This window comes from Asterias rubens, chromosome 11 (genome assembly GCF_902459465.1).
Source record: "Asterias rubens chromosome 11, eAstRub1.3, whole genome shotgun sequence".
Classification (NCBI taxonomy): domain Eukaryota; kingdom Metazoa; phylum Echinodermata; class Asteroidea; order Forcipulatida; family Asteriidae; genus Asterias; species Asterias rubens.
The window spans coordinates 16,304,591-16,322,965 of record NC_047072.1 but is presented as its reverse complement, the minus strand read 5'-3'; the positions used below and the strand labels follow the sequence as shown (position 1 = coordinate 16,322,965).

The 18,375-nt window shown below is 36.8% G+C and overlaps 3 protein-coding genes across 3 annotated transcripts; 1 reads left to right on the top strand and 2 right to left on the bottom strand.

Annotated features, from left to right (window-relative positions):
- Positions 1-5,602: 5,602 nt before the first annotated feature.
- LOC117297033 (ubiquitin-conjugating enzyme E2 J1-like) lies at positions 5,603-10,079 on the bottom strand. The gene is made up of 7 exons (XM_033780154.1): positions 9,959-10,079; positions 9,357-9,430; positions 8,923-9,054; positions 8,564-8,648; positions 8,350-8,455; positions 6,721-6,850; positions 5,603-6,263 (listed from the first exon to the last, which is right to left on the bottom strand). The coding sequence occupies exons 1-7, from the start codon at positions 9,987-9,989 to the stop codon at positions 5,697-5,699; spliced, it is 1,125 nt and encodes a 374-aa protein (XP_033636045.1). The 5' UTR covers positions 9,990-10,079; the 3' UTR covers positions 5,603-5,696.
- Positions 10,080-10,273: 194 nt separating this feature from the next.
- On the top strand, positions 10,274-15,015 carry LOC117296587 (5-methylcytosine rRNA methyltransferase NSUN4-like). The gene is made up of 5 exons (XM_033779606.1): positions 10,274-10,458; positions 11,942-12,719; positions 13,260-13,417; positions 13,890-14,014; positions 14,313-15,015. Exons 1-5 carry the CDS (start codon positions 10,351-10,353, stop codon positions 14,587-14,589), a joined length of 1,446 nt encoding a protein of 481 aa, XP_033635497.1. The 5' UTR covers positions 10,274-10,350; the 3' UTR covers positions 14,590-15,015.
- A 1,138-nt stretch (positions 15,016-16,153) lies between these two features.
- LOC117297088 lies at positions 16,154-17,828 on the bottom strand. Its single transcript, XM_033780222.1, has 3 exons — positions 17,663-17,828; positions 17,032-17,108; positions 16,154-16,688 (listed from the first exon to the last, which is right to left on the bottom strand). The coding sequence occupies exons 1-3, from the start codon at positions 17,767-17,769 to the stop codon at positions 16,453-16,455; spliced, it is 420 nt and encodes a 139-aa protein (XP_033636113.1). The 5' UTR covers positions 17,770-17,828; the 3' UTR covers positions 16,154-16,452.
- Positions 17,829-18,375: the final 547 nt, after the last annotated feature.

Genomic DNA, 18,375 nt, shown 5'->3' with positions numbered 1-18,375 from the left:
CGGCACACACGTTTGCGCAACTCTGCTGCTTCTACAGTTCAGTGGTGCTTAAAAAAATCAAAAAAATCCCTTAAAAAACGCCTTTTTTATATAGACTAAGTCAGCCAAAAATATTTCTCGTGCCGTTGTACGGTTCGAAATTAACTGCGTAAAAAGTTTGGCCCTACCCCCCCTATTATTAAAATATTGATCAACCAAGTGCACCCCCTATAGGGGTGCAGAAGAGACTGTATCCCAAAGTAATGTACACCAACAATGTAATCAACTAGAAATTTGCACATGACACTTATACAAGGCGTCAAATTCAAATTACCATTAGATTATATAGCTAGGTACATCAAAATGGAATACAGCCCCTTTTTAAAGGTATCGTCTTATAGCTTGTTGTGACTTTAAATAACAATAAAATGGAGTCCCATTGTGGACTTAGTCATTTTTTGACCAAATCACTAGCCATTGTTTGTACTTAGTCATTTTTTGAGCAGAAACTCATAGTCAATGTTTGTACTTAGTAATTTTTTGGACTTAGTCATTTTTTGGACAAAAACGCTTGGTAATTATTGATTTTCTGTGTCCTATTGTGGACTTAGTCATTTTTTTGACCAAAACACTAGCCATTGTGTGTACTTAGTAATTTTTTGAGCAGAAACTCATAGTAAATGTTTGGACTTAGTCTTTTTTTGGACTTAGTCATTTTTTATTGTGGACTTAGTCATTTTTTTGACCAAAACACTAGCCATTGTGTGTACTTAGTAATTTTTTGAGCAGAAACTCATAGTAAATGTTTGGACTTAGTCTTTTTTTGGACTTAGTCATTTTTTGACAAAAACACTTAGTAATTTTCGACTCTCTGTGTGGACTTAAAAAACTTTCCAAGATTGAGATTATAAAGTCACAGAACAAGCTATAAGATGCGGCCTTTACAGAAGATACAACATTGGTAGTTACGCTATTGTGAATTGAACTTATAAATTTAATGCGGGAATTTAGTGAACATGCATTACCTTCAATTTTGGTAAGCATGCAAGTAAACATTCATCTAAATGTCCACTTGATGTAAAAACTGTATTGAGTTAAACATTAAATAAAGAAATGTGTTTTGAAAACGCTGCAAGTTTGAGATAACGTTTTTTGTGTCAAAATTTGTGCACTCTATGCAGTATATGAATACCAATGTTGTACCTTCTTTATAAGTAAGAAATGCAACCTGTAAACCATAAAGGAGTCAAAATTAATTAGATTTGTTAAAAAGAAACAAAAAAGCGCTTTGATTCTGTAAATATTCTGAGTTCTTGTAAAATGAAGAAAAAGCAAAAAAAAATTGTTTGCAAGTTTGCAGAAACCAAATAGTTAATTCATAAGACTAGTTTTTTTGTTAGCCATGTGGACTCCTTTTGGATAAAACAGGTTACATTTCTTCCTTGGTTGATCATTTATATTTCTTAGCTATGGTTGTCATTTGCCAGCTGATATTTCTTCTCGAATAATTTGGGGATTTAAGTTGAATTTTGAAACTACACATTTTCAATAATTTTAATTAATACAAGTATGAATTAAAAGCTGTATTTGTTTTTACAAATACAATTTTTGAATTGTGGCACTTGACAATTGCATTACAAAAAAATGACATTTTGAAATAATTTCAATGAGGTTTTCAAAAAGTAATTATACATCAACTGGCATATTTCCAACCATCAATTTAAGCAACTATCAAAATGAATAGTAAGGAAGCAATAGGAGTGCCAAAGCACCCACAAAAACAAAAATTGTTTTAATTAAAACATTAAGGAAACATACAGCATAGTCATAATCAAGTTCTTGAGGTTGGGGTGGGTGGGGGTAATGTCTAACAGTGTGGATGCACTAATTGAGTGTTATTGTTTTCTTTCTTTGGAAGACACTTAAAGTTTTTTCAAATAAAGTCTTGGAAATTCAAATAAACAATCTAGTCTGGTTTGCTTATTATTTTCGGATGAATCCTAATATTTGGACTTTTCTTGGTGTTGATGAACTAATTAAAAATAACTTTTAGAAAATAATTAAGAATGGGGATACTTTTGGTAATTATCAAACAACAGTCTCATCACTTGGTGTGCCTCAATAAATAAAAATAATAATTATAATAAGACTTGTAATGCGCACGTATCCACCCTAATGGGTGTTTAAATGCATAAATAACAAACCAATGGAAGTTTTGCCTCAAATGGTCATCAAAATTGAAAACAAATTATCAAAGAAAACCTCACATTCCATGCATGAAATTGTGAGCTTTCAGATGCATGAGAAAGGCTTCATTGGGGGGTGAAAAAAAAATACCACTTTCCCTAAAACTACATATTACTTTAAAGGGTGTTTTTCCAACAACATTTTTGTAACATCAACATGACCAGTGCTCTAACGTTTTCATGGTAATTAATTTTTGGAGTAACTACCAAGTATCAGATAAACTGTACTGCTATTTAAAAGGATGCATTATTATAAAGCTAATTTTTTTTTCAAAATCCTTGGGAGCTGACCTAAATGAAAGTTTTTAATAGAAATTTAACTGATTCTTCGGAGGCCCCACAAAAACAGAAGAAGTCATAAATAATGTGGGTCTTAGGAGAAAAAAAAGGTACTGGAGAGAAATTTTGCCAAATGTGTTGGTATAAATTATTCTGGCCCTACAGCTAGTAATAGAAAAGGATAACTTTCCGTATGGCGCCACCACTTTTTTACTCATTTTTACAAAAAAGGATATCTCAATGAGGTAGATTAGATACAATATTATTTCATATCAAATGAAAAAGTGGAGGCGCCATACGGAAACTTTTCCATAGAAAATTATACATTTTGGTTGCCTTACAGAATGGTTGAGGCTTTGTACCTCAGTGACTGCTGTTGTGGCTGGAAAGACTGCTAAGATGCAGGGAGAGGCGGCATACACTTGATGAAAGGGAAACATCAGATTCCACGAACTCTGAAAAAGAACAAAATTATATTTAGAATTATGGATGTAAATTAGTGTTCATACAAATGAGGGGATATAGAAAGTATAAGGCATTGGGAAAATTACTTCAGGACAGCATGTTCAGGGGGCCTTTAAATTGTCTCCACATATACATGACATGTACAGTTCATGTCGTCAAATCTAATTCCCAACACACAAGAAAATAATTCAAAGAAAACTATGTGCGCCTTGTGATTTTACTCTAAACACTTGCATTGAAGGAAGAAACAAAAAACGTGTAGTGCATGGCAAAGCGTTAGAATTCATCAGCAAAATCGATGTGGGTAAGTTTCAACAACAATAATTGTCCTCACTTGTATTGAGCGAGAATTCAGTGGTTGAATAAATTTTAACACAATCTACGTTTCTTCGATTTGTCTTGGGTTATATCATTAGCTGACAATAATTAATTTGACTGTATTGCCAAGACAATCTTGTCTTTAGAAACCCCCTCAAATTTCCTCATTTGCATCAACACATGAATCACTTACCTGATTTAGAAGATTCTATGAACATCTGTGCGGTTATCATTGTGGAAGTTGTTGAATTTTGATGTCGGTTTGCGATGTAAAATGTTGCAGAAAATCTGCTTTTTCACCACACACGTGGAGCTATAAACATACGATGCCCGCGCTCAGAAAAAAATGGCGCGGGGCGTAAAGGGGTGCACCAACCTCGTTCCCAGGGGTGATCGAGCATGCCCCAGCATGCCTTGCTCGATGTGCATGCGCGTGACGTAGTACGAACCGCGGCATCCTTTTATTGGCCGAAAATTTGAAATAATCATCACTTTTATCAACTTATGCCAATTTTGTTTAAGGTGCGATGTTGTGCTCTCATGATGCAGTAGGCTTTTTTGAAGCCCTTTTTTATTGAACAGAAGCCAATAACAATAATTATTTGAAGCAATAATTAGGAAGTTGTGATTTTGAGACTTGCTCAATCTATAACTAAATGTTTATTTATATTTTTCTAAGAATCAAAGTGATTGGACAAGCAGACTACAAAAGTCGTTTGTTAATATCCAGTTTCATGAACTTTATTGTACATTGTAACAATAGCTTGATAATTTGGTTAATATTAAAATTACAAGTGTGCACTGAGCAAAATAGTTACTGCAAATGTTATTTTTGTCAAACCCGATAGGTTTGCAAAGTATTTTCATTTTGGAAGAACTCTTAAAAAAACAGTTTTAATTTCATAAATAAATCAAATTAATTTTTCAAATAAAATTTAACAGGTATGTTAAAGGAACACGTTGCCTTGGATCGGTCGAGTTGGTATTTAAAAAGCGTTTGAAACCGTTTGTTATAAAATGCATACGGTTAGAAAGATAATTTAAAAGTAGATCCACACAAATTTGCCTCGAAATTTTCTTTTACTTTGCTTACTAACACGGTCTGCCATTTACACGGGAGTCAAAAATTTGACTACCCCGTAGCTCTCTCCCCAAACCCATCACCTCCAACCCCCCCAAAATATCCTTCCTTCCAAAAATGTGACTCCCATAAATGGCCGACCGTGTTAGTCGACGAGGTACAAGGAAAACCATGCAATTTCGAGTGAAACTTGTGTGGATCATTATATTCTACTTTTAAAATATCTCTCTAATCATATGCATTTTATAACAAACGGTTACAAATGCTTTTTAAAGACCAACTCGATCGATCCAAGGCAACGTGTTCCTTTAAGAGGAATCAATAATAGACGTACATTTTTGGAAATGCTTCTTAGAAAAGAACAAAATCAATATACAAGTAGCAACATAAAGCCCTCTAAATGTAACAATTTTGAAACTTTTTGTCTCTGAACATCTTAAATGAAACATTTTAAAAACCAAGAGAAAAAAAGGGATCTGAACATTGGACCAATGGATAACTGTAAGTGTTGTACCCCTAAACTAATTGAGCCCTGTTGTACTAAGGCGTCAATGTTTGTTTACTGCATTACTTACATGCTATTACTTGGTCCTGAACTATCTGAAACGCAGGACTCCTGCGTTTCAGACAATTATGCAGAGGTGTGGCAAACATATCAAAGTGGCAAAGAAACTTTGGCATGAGTTTAGCAGATAATAAATTTGCATCAGGTTAAAGAATATTATTTTATTTTTACCTGCAGACTGATGTGTATCATCATCAGAACCAAGGTCTATTATTACTAGAGAGACAGGTCTGCCAGCTTCATCCAAAATAGTTTGGGCAGAACTAAAATAACTAAACATGAAACTTTGATTTCAAAGCCAGAGTGATACATTTAATTAAGTAAAACAACAAGCATCAGACACTAAAGTAAACTTTAAAAACCGTAACTTAACTAACCAGATATTGAAGGGGGAAAAACAAACAAATGTTACGATTAAAAGAAAAGTGACAATAACTATACCAAGTCCAAAAAAACAAAAAATTATTACTAGGGTTCAAATTGTACATTTGACCACAGAGCTATTTTAATTCAAGCCTTGATTGATGAAATCAATTTGTGTCTACTGCATTTACTCTTCTGTCTGAACAGGGCCCATTTTCATAGATAGAGAGATGCTTAAGCAGAAAATATTGCTTACAAAATTTCTGCTCAGCAGAAGTAGGCAGAATACCAGTTACAAATTGTACAATGTGACATGGTAGTTTGATAGGTAGCCTTATTTTGGTAAGCATGGTTTACTTGGCCTACTTTTTGTTGTTTACATTCAATGTGTTGGAAGTCATTACAAATCTCCAGTTTGGAACTTATATTCATATGTGACGTAGAGTCGTCTACAAAGTAGCAAGACCATAATAATGGTCAAGAATACCATCAATACTAGCGCCCATCTACCTCCAGAATTGTCCTGATTACCCCTTGGGTTTCTCTGGGGGTCCGTCCGGGGTTGTGTCGTCTGGTTTGCACCCTGACTCGTCACACGTTGTCTTAGCTCATTATTATTCACCACTTGGGGTGCTGTGCTCTGTGATTGGTTAGCTGCAGTTGAGCTGTTTTCTGATTGGCTAGGTTGGTTGGTCACCTGACTGGAAGGAACAGTTGGTTGATTTGGAAAGTTCTGTGGATATTGGAACATTGGTTGCTGGAATTGCATTCCCATAGCTGCAGCTTGTTGACTGAACGCAACGTAGGGATTAGTGGTACTGGGGTTAGCTGGCGAGGTACTGGGATTAGCTGGCGAGGTACTGGGATTAGCTGGCGAGGTACTGGGATTAGTCGCTGACTGAGCTGAGGCCGAGGCTGAGGATGGATTACTGGAAGCATTCCCATCAGACTTCTTGTCATCTTCTTTCTGTGAGGGAGGGGATTAAAGAGTTAACATTTAGAGATGCACATTGTCTTAGAATTTGTAAAATGTTGGTTCTGGAAGAAATTTATTTAAAGCCACTGGATGGACACCTTTGGTAATTGTCAAAGACCACTTGGTGTATCCCAACATATGCATACAAAATGAATCTGTGAAAATTGGTCATCAAAGTTGCAAGTGAATAAGGAAAGAAAAACACCCTTGTTGCACAATGTGTGTGCTTTCAGATTCCTATAAAAGTCTTCAAGCATTTGAGTGAGAAATTATTTCTTTCTCAAAAACTATGTTGTTTCAAAGGAGCCGTTTCTCACATGGTTTTTATACTATTAACAACTCTCCATGGCTCATAAGCTGTAAGTCTTTATGCTTATAGATATATTTATTTTGACTAATAAACATGTCCAGTGCCTTTAAGAAACATCTTAAAGAAAGCAAATCTTACCTTGAAGCTGATCTGAGAAGCAATCTCGGCGGCTTCTCTCTGAGTCTCTCGAGACTTCTCTGTTGATGTTTCTTTTGGAAGGATTGCTTTATTGGCAAGCTTACAGGCTGGGCACATCCATTCCTGGGATCTGTAAAATCAATAATAATAATAATAATAATAATAATAATTCACTGGGATCTGTGTAAGAAGTATGGTGTCAAAGTACTTGCGAAATGGTACGACCATGTTCCGGAGAAAGTTGTAGAGAACGACCAGGTCAAGATCCTATGGGACTTTAACATTCAGACCGATCATGTTATACAACATAGGCGTCCGGATGTTGTGCTATTAGATAAGACGAAGAAGATGTGTCATCTCATTGACATAGCGGTGCCAGGTGATATAAGGGTAGCTTCGAAGGAGATGGAAAAGATCGAGAAGTACCAGGACCTGGCCAGGGAACTTCGTAAGATTTGGCAGGTAAAGGTAAAAGTAGTCCCCGTGGTGGTTGGAGCACTTGGCACCATTCCCAAAGCACTGGGGAAACATCTAGATGAAATAGGGACAAATGTGAGGGTAGATCTATTACAGAAGGCAGCGCTTTTGGGAACAGCGAGGATCCTGAGAAAGACCCTTGAGATCTAAGGCTACGGGACGTAGCCCGGCTCGAGGAGTTACCGGCACAAAGGAAAATGAGATCTTTCTTTTGCATGCTGTGATAAAATGAAATAATAATAATAAGACTTGTAATGCGCACATATCCACCCTGCTGGGTGTTCAAGGTGCAGTAAAACCAAAAACCAAAAACCTAAACAAAAACACAAGAAGATTATCAAATCATTACAACAAGAAAGATGTCAGAACAGTAAGGGGTTTCATTTGACATTGTCACATTGTGCAATGCCTTAAAGGCAGTGGACACTATTGGTAATTGTCAAAGACCAGTCTTCTCACTTGGTGTATCTCAACATATGAATAAAATAACAAACCTGTGAAAATTTGAGCTCAATTGGTCGTTGAAGTTCCGAGATAATAATGAAAGAAAAAACACAAAGTTGTGTGCGTTTAGATGGTTGATTTCGAGACCTCAAATTCTAAATCCGAGGTCTTGAAATCAAATTCGTGGAAAATTACTTCTTTCTCGAAAAACTATGGCACTTTAGAGGGAGCCGTTTCTCACAATGTTTTATACCATCAACCTCTCCCCATTACTCGTCACCAAGTAAGGTTTTATGCAAATAAATATTTTGAGTAATTACCAATAGTGTCCACTGCCTTTAAATAAAAGCTTGTTACTTTATTGAATATTATTTTTGATTTTACTCATGTGTGTAAGCACTATATACTTGGTACTTTCCCCAACTCTGTGAAAGAAATAAGGTGAGACTCGAACCCACAACCTTTGCAACTCTAGAGCAGTGTCTGACCAACTAGACCACCAGATTGCCCGGTAGTTAGAGGCAGTTCGGATCCTATATTTCACAGTAGTGGGTACCATCTATTAAAAGTGAAGCAAAGTTTTCAAGTCAAACTGGCCAAACATCAGACCAAACTACCCTAGCCAAAGAGATCCAAGTATGGCTATGACTACTGGCTTAACAGTTATATTGAAAGTCATAGCCATTTATAGCTTCATTCTAATGTCACCTCTTAGCCAGAAGTTTCCGTTCCTCTGGAGTGTAGTCTAAAGATCCAATGGCACCTTCTCCTTTAGTTGGCATAAACCCAATAATGGCAAGCATAACGGTCCGAACTGAAAAACAAACAGAATTTACATCGGATCAAATAACTTGGATCAAAAACAACCTTGTTCAAAACAACAAAAGTAATTTAACAATAAATATTGTTATTAAGAACTTACTGCTCCAAGATGGCTGCCATGTTTCGGGATGATGTCCAGATATTGACAAACAGATCTTGGTATTCACTTCAAATCTACCTGTCGGCTGAGAAATAACAAACATACAAACATCAATCAACGCTGCAATTATACCACAATAAAGCACTTTACAGCAAGGCTCCCCACTATATCTCAGAACTACTTCAAGTTTTACACTCTGTCAAGGAATTTTCAATCCAGTTCCATGCTTCTCAACAATGAACCCAAGTCTCTACACTCCTGGCGTGACAGGTCTTTTTATTCAGCTGTGCCTCGCATCTTGAACTCTCTACCAATTCATCTTAGATCTTGTCTATAAGGTGATGTGGTTTCCTACTTACCGTTAGGAGCATGATACTTGGTGGTTTCATGGGGTAGTCTGGTGGTAGAGTGATCCGTCCATGGTAAACCCCGCCCTGGAAGTCCGAGTCTGGTGTACCTCTCACTGTAAAGTGCCATTCAAATAAATTGTCCTGTACAATGGAAAGAAAACAAAAGTACTAGAATGATAGATTTCCTTGTCACAGATATGAAAACCAGGGACATGTTGCCACCTACTCCTGGGGCTTACTGCTGGAGTTACCCCCTTCACAGTCAGTCTGTATTAAGTCACAGTCTGTAGGAATGTAGGCATGGGTTTAACCACTATATGAGCCTGGTTGGTCAATTGGTAGAGAATAACGCACTACCTTCCCTACCGAAAACTAATTCCCAGTACAGCACCATGCAATGCCTCTAACTCTATTAAGCCATGTGGGTTAATTTATTTGTTTACCTCCAACGGTTGTGCAAAACATTGTTCTGTCGGTTCACTCAGCTCTTGAGCTTCCTTCATTAAACGCTTCACAGCTGGGAATAAAAAGAAAGCATCCATTAAATCTTTACTACAATTTATCCAAATGTTTTTGTCTGTGCCTACTACTCATTCCTAAATTCCTACCTTCGATCGTTTTCACAGTGTTCAGTTTTTTTAAATTTGTATTCCCTGCAAGATTAATTTTGTATAATCCAATAAACGATAAATCATCATTTAAACAAATTGTATAATTTTACATATCTTATTTCGTGTAGCCCCCCTACCAACTTCTGTGGAAATCTGGCACTGTAATTATGATTAATCATGTTATATTGTTAATGATTAGTTGAATTTTGAATGATTTTGTAACTTGTTTGATTGAATGAAGTGTATATGTACAGATGTATGCAACCAATCAATGGGCATGATGATGGGTGGTCGTTTGTTTACAATTATTACATGTATCATTTACAGTTTTGGGTGTGTACTGACTGTGGTGTGGCTGACTTGTAATTGATTTCGGTTTAAGATCTGAACATCCCTTGGCCATAAATTATAATCAAACACAAATGCATTATTACCTGGACTTCTCCTTGAATACTGCCTGTCCATCTCTGTCCTTTTGGTTTCTGGAGTTGTGACAAAATGACAATTAATTACTTGCCCATCGTCATTCCGTCCATTGGTTTGTGTACAAATTTGACAAAATGAACAAGTAGTCTGCTACTCAACAATGTATATTATTTACTAAATATCCGTACACATAAAATGGGTACCAGACATACTGTAAATAAAATGACGTGTCGTAGCGTTCTATAACGCGGCTGTTGATTGGTTGGTTTGGTAAACGTCAGGGAAACTGGAGAAGTAGGTTAAAGTGTAGAGGTCAAAACAACAGACACAGTGTGAACACGTGTTTTATCATCTCTCCTTGAGCTCGGCTTTCTTGATCTTTTGAGGTCACTGGGTCAGAATGTCGTTGTTGCGGTATGGGGCAAGTTTTCTTCAAGGAAAAGGAAAAGCTTGTCATGTGATTCATGTTCCAAGAAGGTGGAAAAAAACTAAGAAGAAATGGCATGTTGTAAGTCTTAAGTGTTTTTTGTGGTTTGACTTTTCAATGCATTGAATTCGATTTGTTTAGGTAACACACATTGAAAGTAGACAAATAATGACAACTTTAAAAAAGTCACCCATCATAATCAATTCTAAGTAAACTAATTATAAAAGTAGACCCGGTAACTTGGGCACTGTACTCCTTTTTTTTTAAAGTTTGTCATTATTATGGAATATCTGATAATGATCAATTTCATAAAAAGGACAACAGCGTCCCAGACTCCCAGTTACCAATACCAGTTACCAGTTACTCACCTCTCATACATACGGGGTCTATTCATGGAGCTATAAAATAAAAGTATACTTTCACTTTTTTCAGCTGTGATTTGAACAATGTTAAAGGACTTCGGGGTTGAACAGAGACCAATTGACTACAGTGGGACTCGAACCATATCAACAACCTCCAGATTAAACTTGCCAGCATTCTACCATTTTAACCGGGTCGCACTAAATACCGACAACTCACGACCCCTCACGACAACTCACGACAACAATTTTTAAATGCACTTTAACAGAACAGTTGAACTGTTAAATATATGCGCAAGAGTCATATGCACCCAAATCACTTTCAAACTGTTGATTAATTGTCTTTTTAACTGTAAAAAAAGGTGTTTTTTACCCCGAATTTAGTAATGAGTGGTAATATCCGCCATGTTGTCTTTCAACGCACTTGGACAATTCTATTATATCGCAGGGGTGATACAATTTTATATGCAAGATGATTATTTACCTTTTAAAAAAATGTATTTCATGGAGTTTAAAACAATATTATATTTAAGTTTCCCCTTTTAACTTCGAATTCCAGAGTGGCGGCTTAGTTACTAACAAGAAAGAAAAAATCAGCAGCTAAAACCAAAACGAAAAAATAAAACTCAGCCCTCAGAAATTACCTCGCCCCCTGCGGTGTAATAGAATCGTCCAGGTACGTCGAAAGACAAAATGGCGAATATTTCCGTTCGTTACTAAATTTGGGGTAAAAAACACCTTTTTTACAGTTAAAAATACGATTTTTTCAACAATTTGAAAGTGATTTAGATGCATATGACTCTTGTGCACATATTTAACGGTTGAATTACGTCCAAATGTTCTGTTAAAGTGCATTAAAAATTGTTGTTGTGAGTTGTCGTGAGGGGTCGTGAGTTGTCGGTATTTAGTGCGACCGTTTTAACCAACTGAGCAATCTACATGTAGCCTATGTTGGCTAGTTGCGATAACGTATAGCTGGCGGCAGGAGGGTTACGATATCACAACTAATGTTGGCAGTCTGTTTGGAGTGAAGAGGCAGCCAGGGGATGTATTTATAAAACAACTGACTTTCTTAGTTCAACCCCAATTCATTTATAAACATTTACCCGGTCAGATTCTGTTGTGGTGTCTAATATTTAATATAAAACTTTTATTAAAAGAGAAAAAACAAAACTTTATTATTCTTATTCAATATTGTCTGACAGCCACATACACAAAGGAAGATGGAGCCGTCCTTTAACGCTCTGAAACATTTTGACGATAACTACTGCCATCAATTTGGTGACGCTTGGCCCTCCATAAGACTTGGTTTACTTTCATCTCAGAAATACGGTGCTCTTATCAACAACTATTGTCTTTTGGAAGAAACAGAAGAACTGATGAAGAAACTTGGAGCGAAGGACTTTATTCAACCTGTCGCAGAAGAATTAGAGAAGATGCACATTCAAGACACAATGGAGGAAGATTCCTTGATATCAGACTCTGAACATACGGACTTAGATTCCAATCAAGTCTTGGAAGACAGTTCTAGTTTATTTCAAGAGCACACTGATATAAATAGAATTGAATCTGAGAATTTGACACGGCAAGAAACTATGCTAGCTGATAAACAGTCGTCTCTGGAGGAACAATACATCGTTGCTCCCGGATACGAAGCAAAGATGGAGTTCTTATTAAGCTCTGATGCCATCAGAAATACAGAACTAAACACTTCTGTAGTTCCGGAAACAGAAATCAAACGCATACAGAAACCATTATCGATCAGTAAACATCTAAGATGTTTTATCCCTGAGGATATAAACACAAACCGATTCCCAGCATCTAAGATGGATTCACACGGTGTCTTCCTTCAGTATTATGCAATGGATGCAGCATCTGTTTTACCTGTGATTGCATTGGGAATATCGCCTGGAGATGTTGTATTAGATATGTGCGCAGCTCCTGGGGGTAAAACATTGGCAATTACTCAGACAATGTTTATAGGTAAGTTCACAATACTTGAAGGCACTGGACACTCTTGGTTGTTATAACGCGCTGAAAATGTATCAATTTTGATGTAATAGGTGTGTGCGTATACATTGTAAACCCATCAATATAATATACCATGGTCGTGTTTACATTATTAGCAGAGCTCACAGTTGAAGTCTGTAAAATAGGGCCCTTGAACATGAGTACAACAGGAACGCAAAGAAATTTAGTTCACATTTTGACAGTTTTAACCATTTGTATTTCATGAAAAGGTATTCATTAATGGGAATAACAGTGTGAGGACCCGGTCTTCACTATGTGGTAAAGGACCGGGTTGATGGCTGGCCGCTGTAAACGGACCAAACCGGAGTCGGGTTCGTTCACAGCGTCCATCAACCAACAAAGGTCCTCTCACTGTTATTCCCTTATTCGGCCGGGTAAAACCAAAATGAATATTCCTTATCCCTGATGCAAATTTCTATCAGTGAAACATCTTACCTACGTGTAGCCCTATGCACCATGAGTTGATAATGATATTTCTTATTCCTCTTGTAGGAGGATTAGTCGCTAATGAATGCGAATCTTCAAGAAGGCGTCGTCTTAAGTCAGTCCTGAGGTCTTATATTGGATTCGATGAGAGTAATCTAGATGTAAGAATAACTGCTGAGGATGGATGTGAATGGGGAACCATGGAACCAGACACCTATGATAAGGTATTTTGTTATACCATTTGACATGATTAACTAACTTTGACTTCACAAATTTGACCCATATTTTCACGTACTGCCCTCATTGTATTGTTAAGAGCGTTTGTTGAGCTTTTGATGATGTGATGTTCAACAGGGGGCACTATTGCAAAAATTTGAGAAAAACACTGTTAAACCCGTTATTAAAAAATTATTCTGTGTACCTAAGGATTAACATTATTCTTGATTCTTTTGACAATCAACATTGCTTTTCGTTTGAGCCCCACATCTAGGGTTCCTCGTTATTATGTCTGCTTATTAACAGTAAAACATTTCAAATAATTATTCTTTTCAAATTGATTGTTCTGCCTTAAAAAAAAAAACTTTGTCCTTTGCATTAGCCCTATAAAGTCAATCAAAAAAACAGACAATAGATCATCAAAATAGGATTTGCTGTTTACAATTTATCTTTATCTTATCTTTGTTATTATTTGTGCAGGTTTTGGTTGATGTTCCTTGTACAACAGATAGGTTATCAGCCAGTAATAATACTAATAGTATCTTTGCTGTAAATAGAACAAATGAACGATGGCAACTTCCTAAACTTCAATCGGATCTCCTCTGGTAAATAGAAACTTCTTATTTATTTCCAAAAATGTTTTGCTAGAAATGCACTGGACACTATTGGTAATTACTTAAAATAAATGTTTGCATTAAAAATCAATTGGAAACGACCAATAAAAAGGCTGTTGACAGTATAAAACATTGTGAGAAACGGCTCCCTCTGAAAATATTTTTGTGAAAGAGGTAATTTATTATGAAAAAACATTAAAAGAATTCAGGCTATTTTGCGTTAAGGTATAATTATTGTCAGTGATTCATACAAATGTTCAATCTGTATAAATCTTCTTCTTTTCTTCAGCGCTGGTTTACAAGCGGTGAAGCCGGGTGGTGATGTCATCTATTCAACTTGCTCATTATCAAATCAACAGAACGATGCCGTTGTAGAGAGCGCCCTCTATCATTGTCAAACAGAGATCAACATAGAGGTTGCTGTAGTTGACCTCTCACCTTTGACCCAGTGTCTAGGTCACATATTTCACTTCAGTGACAACATAAGACACGGTCAGTTGGTTTTACCAAATTTAAAGAATAACTTTGGGCCAATGTATTTTTGTAAACTACACCGTGTTGCTTAAGGGCCAACAGTCATTTTGGTACAACAGTCATGATTTATCTATTTTTTAATTAATATCAAATACTGGACTTAATTTTTGGAAAAAATACACCATAAAATAACAAGGCTATAGTTTTGCTTGAAAGTGTAACAATGCATCAAATTTTGGCCTTAAATGCACAAGGCTATAATCTACATTGCATTTTACTTTTAGGGCAAAATTTGATATACCCGGGCTAAAGTACATACGCCTTGTACACGCCTTGTGTACTTTTCAATCAATTCAAGAGAAAAGGTGTACATGAGGCTATTGGTGTATAGCGCAAGTTTTGCCTGAAAATTTGTTATGCATTATTTAAGGCTATAGCTCATAGCCTTGTGTACTTTTACTTATTTTGACTGAAAATGTGTACAAGGATAGCCTTGTGTACTTATGAATTTTTACCTGGAAAAGTGTACAAGGCCAATATAGCCTTAGCACAATTAAACAGAAAAAAAAAATAGCATTCTTATTCATTTTGATGTTTCATTATTATTTTGGTATGTTTTGCTAACCGGAAATTTATGAACATTATTGTATTTGAATTAATTACCATTATAAATCTGTACTGTCAAGTTCTACATTTATTTTACAATCTGTGATTTTATCTTTAGTAAAACTGATGATTAAATTACAGGAAATAGAACTCGTGAATGCTGTCTCTTGAATGTTTCACCCCCCCCCCTGACCGGTAAAAAAAAAAGTGTTTGAGTAGAAAAAAACGTTTATTTTGAACTGTTTCCAAAGTCTTCTTTAGTAGTATTTGTTGTAAGGCCAATAATAATAATATAATTTACTCAAAACAAAAATATTTGTTAATGTTTGGGGCCAAAAATCTGACATAGCATCTTTAAGCAGAATGAACTTCCTTCAAAAAAATTAAAACACACTGAAAACAGGTTACTTTAATAAACTTTTTATTTATTTAGAATAAGATTGACAAATCTTTCCAGCATTGACCATTTTAAATTAGATTTGTGCGAAAAATTCCTTTAGAGGTTATAAAAACATTTACATGACATTTTGCAAGGTATGAACTAATGATTGCAGGTAAAAGAAATAACAAGTAATAAATTACTGATGTCATTTGAGACAAGGGCCCAATTTCATAGCACTGCTTAGTGATAAGCAAATTTGCGTGCTTACTGTAGCAGAAACATTTGCTTAAGCCTTAGTGTATTTCACAGGTTAGCAGAAAATTGGGCGGCCATATTACGTGTTTACCATGGATTTGCATTGTGATGTCATTTATTTTTGTGTGGTAAGCACCGGAAGGTTAGCATGCCTTTTACCGTTTACTGCAGTGCAAGCCAGGGATCACACCCAAGTTAAGACACCGTACAACCTGGGAAGCGGCAGCCAGGGGATCACCTTTGAAGTAGACTCAACTTTTTATTTCAGACGTTTACGTTATACACCATAAAGGAAACTGACTGGGTAAAATGATTTGGGGTGAACAAATAAAAATTTACTAGAGTGGGACACGAACCAGCGACCTCCGGATTAACATGCCGGCGCTCTACCAACTGAGCTATCTAGCCCTATGTTGACGATCCCCTAGCTGCCCCTTCCCAGGTATCGTAACTTCGGTGTGATCCCTGGCTACACGACGGCAGTTAATGGTTGCATGGCTTCTGACCAGCAACCCCCGAACAAAGATATTGACAATAGAGAGAAACAGCCAAAATAGGGTTAGATAGCTCAGTTAGTTGAGTGCCGGTGCGTCAATCCGGAAGTCATTGGTTTGAGTCCCATCCTATCCCAGTAAATATTTCTTTGTTTGAACCCCAAATCATTTTAAACAGTTTACCCAGTCAGTTGCGCTTGTGGAGTATAGGGTAAAACTCACAAAGAGTCACTCTTTATAGCATTCATTAGGCCTAAATGTTTGAGTTTAGCCAAGGCCACCAGCCTTCTATCTTGCCATTGTCCTCTCTCCTGTAGTTGATCAAAGTGAAATCTTGCAGCACTTTCTGCAAAACTTGCATCACTTTTTTCTACCTTGAAGGTTGGAGATGGTCCAAATGATGAAGTGACTCTGTTGATAGTGGCACCCTGACGTTCCATGTAGTTGGCTGTACCTGAACGAGTTTAACATTAATTTATCAATATCAGTGTCAGATTGTTAACCAGAAAGCCTTGATTTTTTTAAAGACTTTTGCATATCTTGTTCACGAGGAGGGCCAAAAAGTATGTCTTGTGTTTTTGTTGTCTTGTGTTTTTGTTGTTGATAGTTCTTACCCTCGGCGTTGAGATGAATTACTTTAAGATGGTCCAAAAACACATACATTGTACACTGTACCCCACATTATGAGGAAACATGCTAAATTAATATCAATAACTGATGCTATTCAAATTTTGAAAAGGGAATCTTTGGATCTCTGCCTGCCGAGTGAGCGCAGCGCAGTGACAGTGTTTGCTTACCTTCCTTGTGATCAATTCTTTTTTGGGATTCCCTCGTGAAGAGATGGTACTTTGTACCCACAGAAATGGCAAAAGTTCTGCCAAAAAAGTGAAGAAATTATGAAGAAATTCAAAGTTTCAAAATTGAAGTTGAGCTGAGCTGCTAGCTTGTAGACTGTGTTTTTAATTATTGCACCAACACAAAAAAAGAGGGCGCAATGCTGGTTTAACGGTGGTATTTTGTTTGCAGGTGAAAAATTAATGGTTGTGTTAAATACCGCCGTCTTACGTGTGTGGACAACTGCTGCTTTACGATTGGTCTGTTACGCGTAAGTTAATAACCAAGCTTTATGATTGGTCTGTTGCGCGTAAGTTAATAACCAAATTAGACCTGGTTGTGTTAAATATCGCCCTCTTACGTGTGGACAACTGCTGCTTTATGATTGGTCTGTTACGCGTAAGTTAATAACCAAGCTTTATGATTGGTCTGTTAAGCGTAAGCTTACGCTTTTAAGCGTAAACAGACCAATCATAAAGCATGGTTATTAACTCACGGGTAACAGACCAATCATAAAGCAGCAGTTGCTTTTAATGAGGGTCAGATATCACATGGATTTAGGACTTTGTTTAAATAAACTGATGCTTTCTCAACTTTAGTACTTGCAGCTGTTTTCCTCTTTGTTCACAAACATTTTCACGGGCACACGCTCGTTTTAAAAGACCAGCCATTGAGGTCTTACTTAGATGTAGGACATCCATGCAATATTATGTACAAGCGAAGCTATAGTTGGCAGGAAATACTGACATTATTTCTAGACTGATTCGTGAGATTATTATTAATATTAAAAGTGAGCTCCATATGATGGTAGAACATCATTTTTATTTCCTATCGCAATTACAAAATCACGCCGCACGGAAATTCTCCGTTTCGGCATACTATGGGTGCGTTCGTTTAGCTTCCCTGGGTCGACCCCTATGTGTGGTAGGTTTTTTTTCTAGGACGAACGTGTGCAGATAATAACCCAAGTTAGTCCTGGAAAAAAATCCGCCACACACCGGGGTCGACCCAGGGAAGCTAAACGAACGCACCCAATGTACGTTGTACGGTACGAGTTGACTTGGGTACGAGTTGACTTGGGTACGAGTTGACCTGGGTACGAGTTGATTTAGGTACGAGTTGACTTGGGTACAATATTTTGGGTACGAGTTGACTTGGGTACGAGCATTGATCTCCATTATACTGACTGGATAGGACAATGCTCGTACCATAGAGCTCTATGGCTCGTACCCAAGTCACTCGTACCCAAGTCAACTCGTACCCAAAATACTGTGCCCAAGTCAACTCGTACCCAAGTCAACTCGTAC

What these genes read in the sequence shown, in the direction of transcription:
- LOC117297033 (XM_033780154.1), bottom strand. Translation starts at nt 9,989, where the DNA reads ATGGACAGGCAGTATTCAAGGAGAAGTCCAG. An exon ending in CGGAAACTTCTGGCTAAGAG is followed by an intron (nt 6,851 to 8,349) that starts GTGACATTAGAA and finishes TTGATTTTACAG; the next exon opens with ATCCCAGGAATGGATGTGCC. An exon ending in CTTCTCAGATCAGCTTCAAG is followed by an intron (nt 6,264 to 6,720) that starts GTAAGATTTGCT and finishes CCTCCCTCACAG; the next exon opens with AAAGAAGATGACAAGAAGTC.
- LOC117297088 (XM_033780222.1), bottom strand. Translation starts at nt 17,769, where the DNA reads ATGGATGTCCTACATCTAAGTAAGACCTCAATGGCTGGTCTTTTAAAA. An exon ending in AAACAGCTGCAAGTACTAAA is followed by an intron (nt 17,109 to 17,662) that starts GTTGAGAAAGCA and finishes CTTTTTTGGCAG; the next exon opens with AACTTTTGCCATTTCTGTGG. An exon ending in AAGAATTGATCACAAGGAAG is followed by an intron (nt 16,689 to 17,031) that starts GTAAGCAAACAC and finishes AAACTCGTTCAG; the next exon opens with GTACAGCCAACTACATGGAA.
- LOC117296587 (XM_033779606.1), top strand. Translation starts at nt 10,351, where the DNA reads ATGTCGTTGTTGCGGTATGGGGCAAGTTTTCTTCAAGGAAAAGGAAAA. An exon ending in TACTCAGACAATGTTTATAG is followed by an intron (nt 12,720 to 13,259) that starts GTAAGTTCACAA and finishes TTCCTCTTGTAG; the next exon opens with GAGGATTAGTCGCTAATGAA. An exon ending in CTTCAATCGGATCTCCTCTG is followed by an intron (nt 14,015 to 14,312) that starts GTAAATAGAAAC and finishes TCTTTTCTTCAG; the next exon opens with CGCTGGTTTACAAGCGGTGA.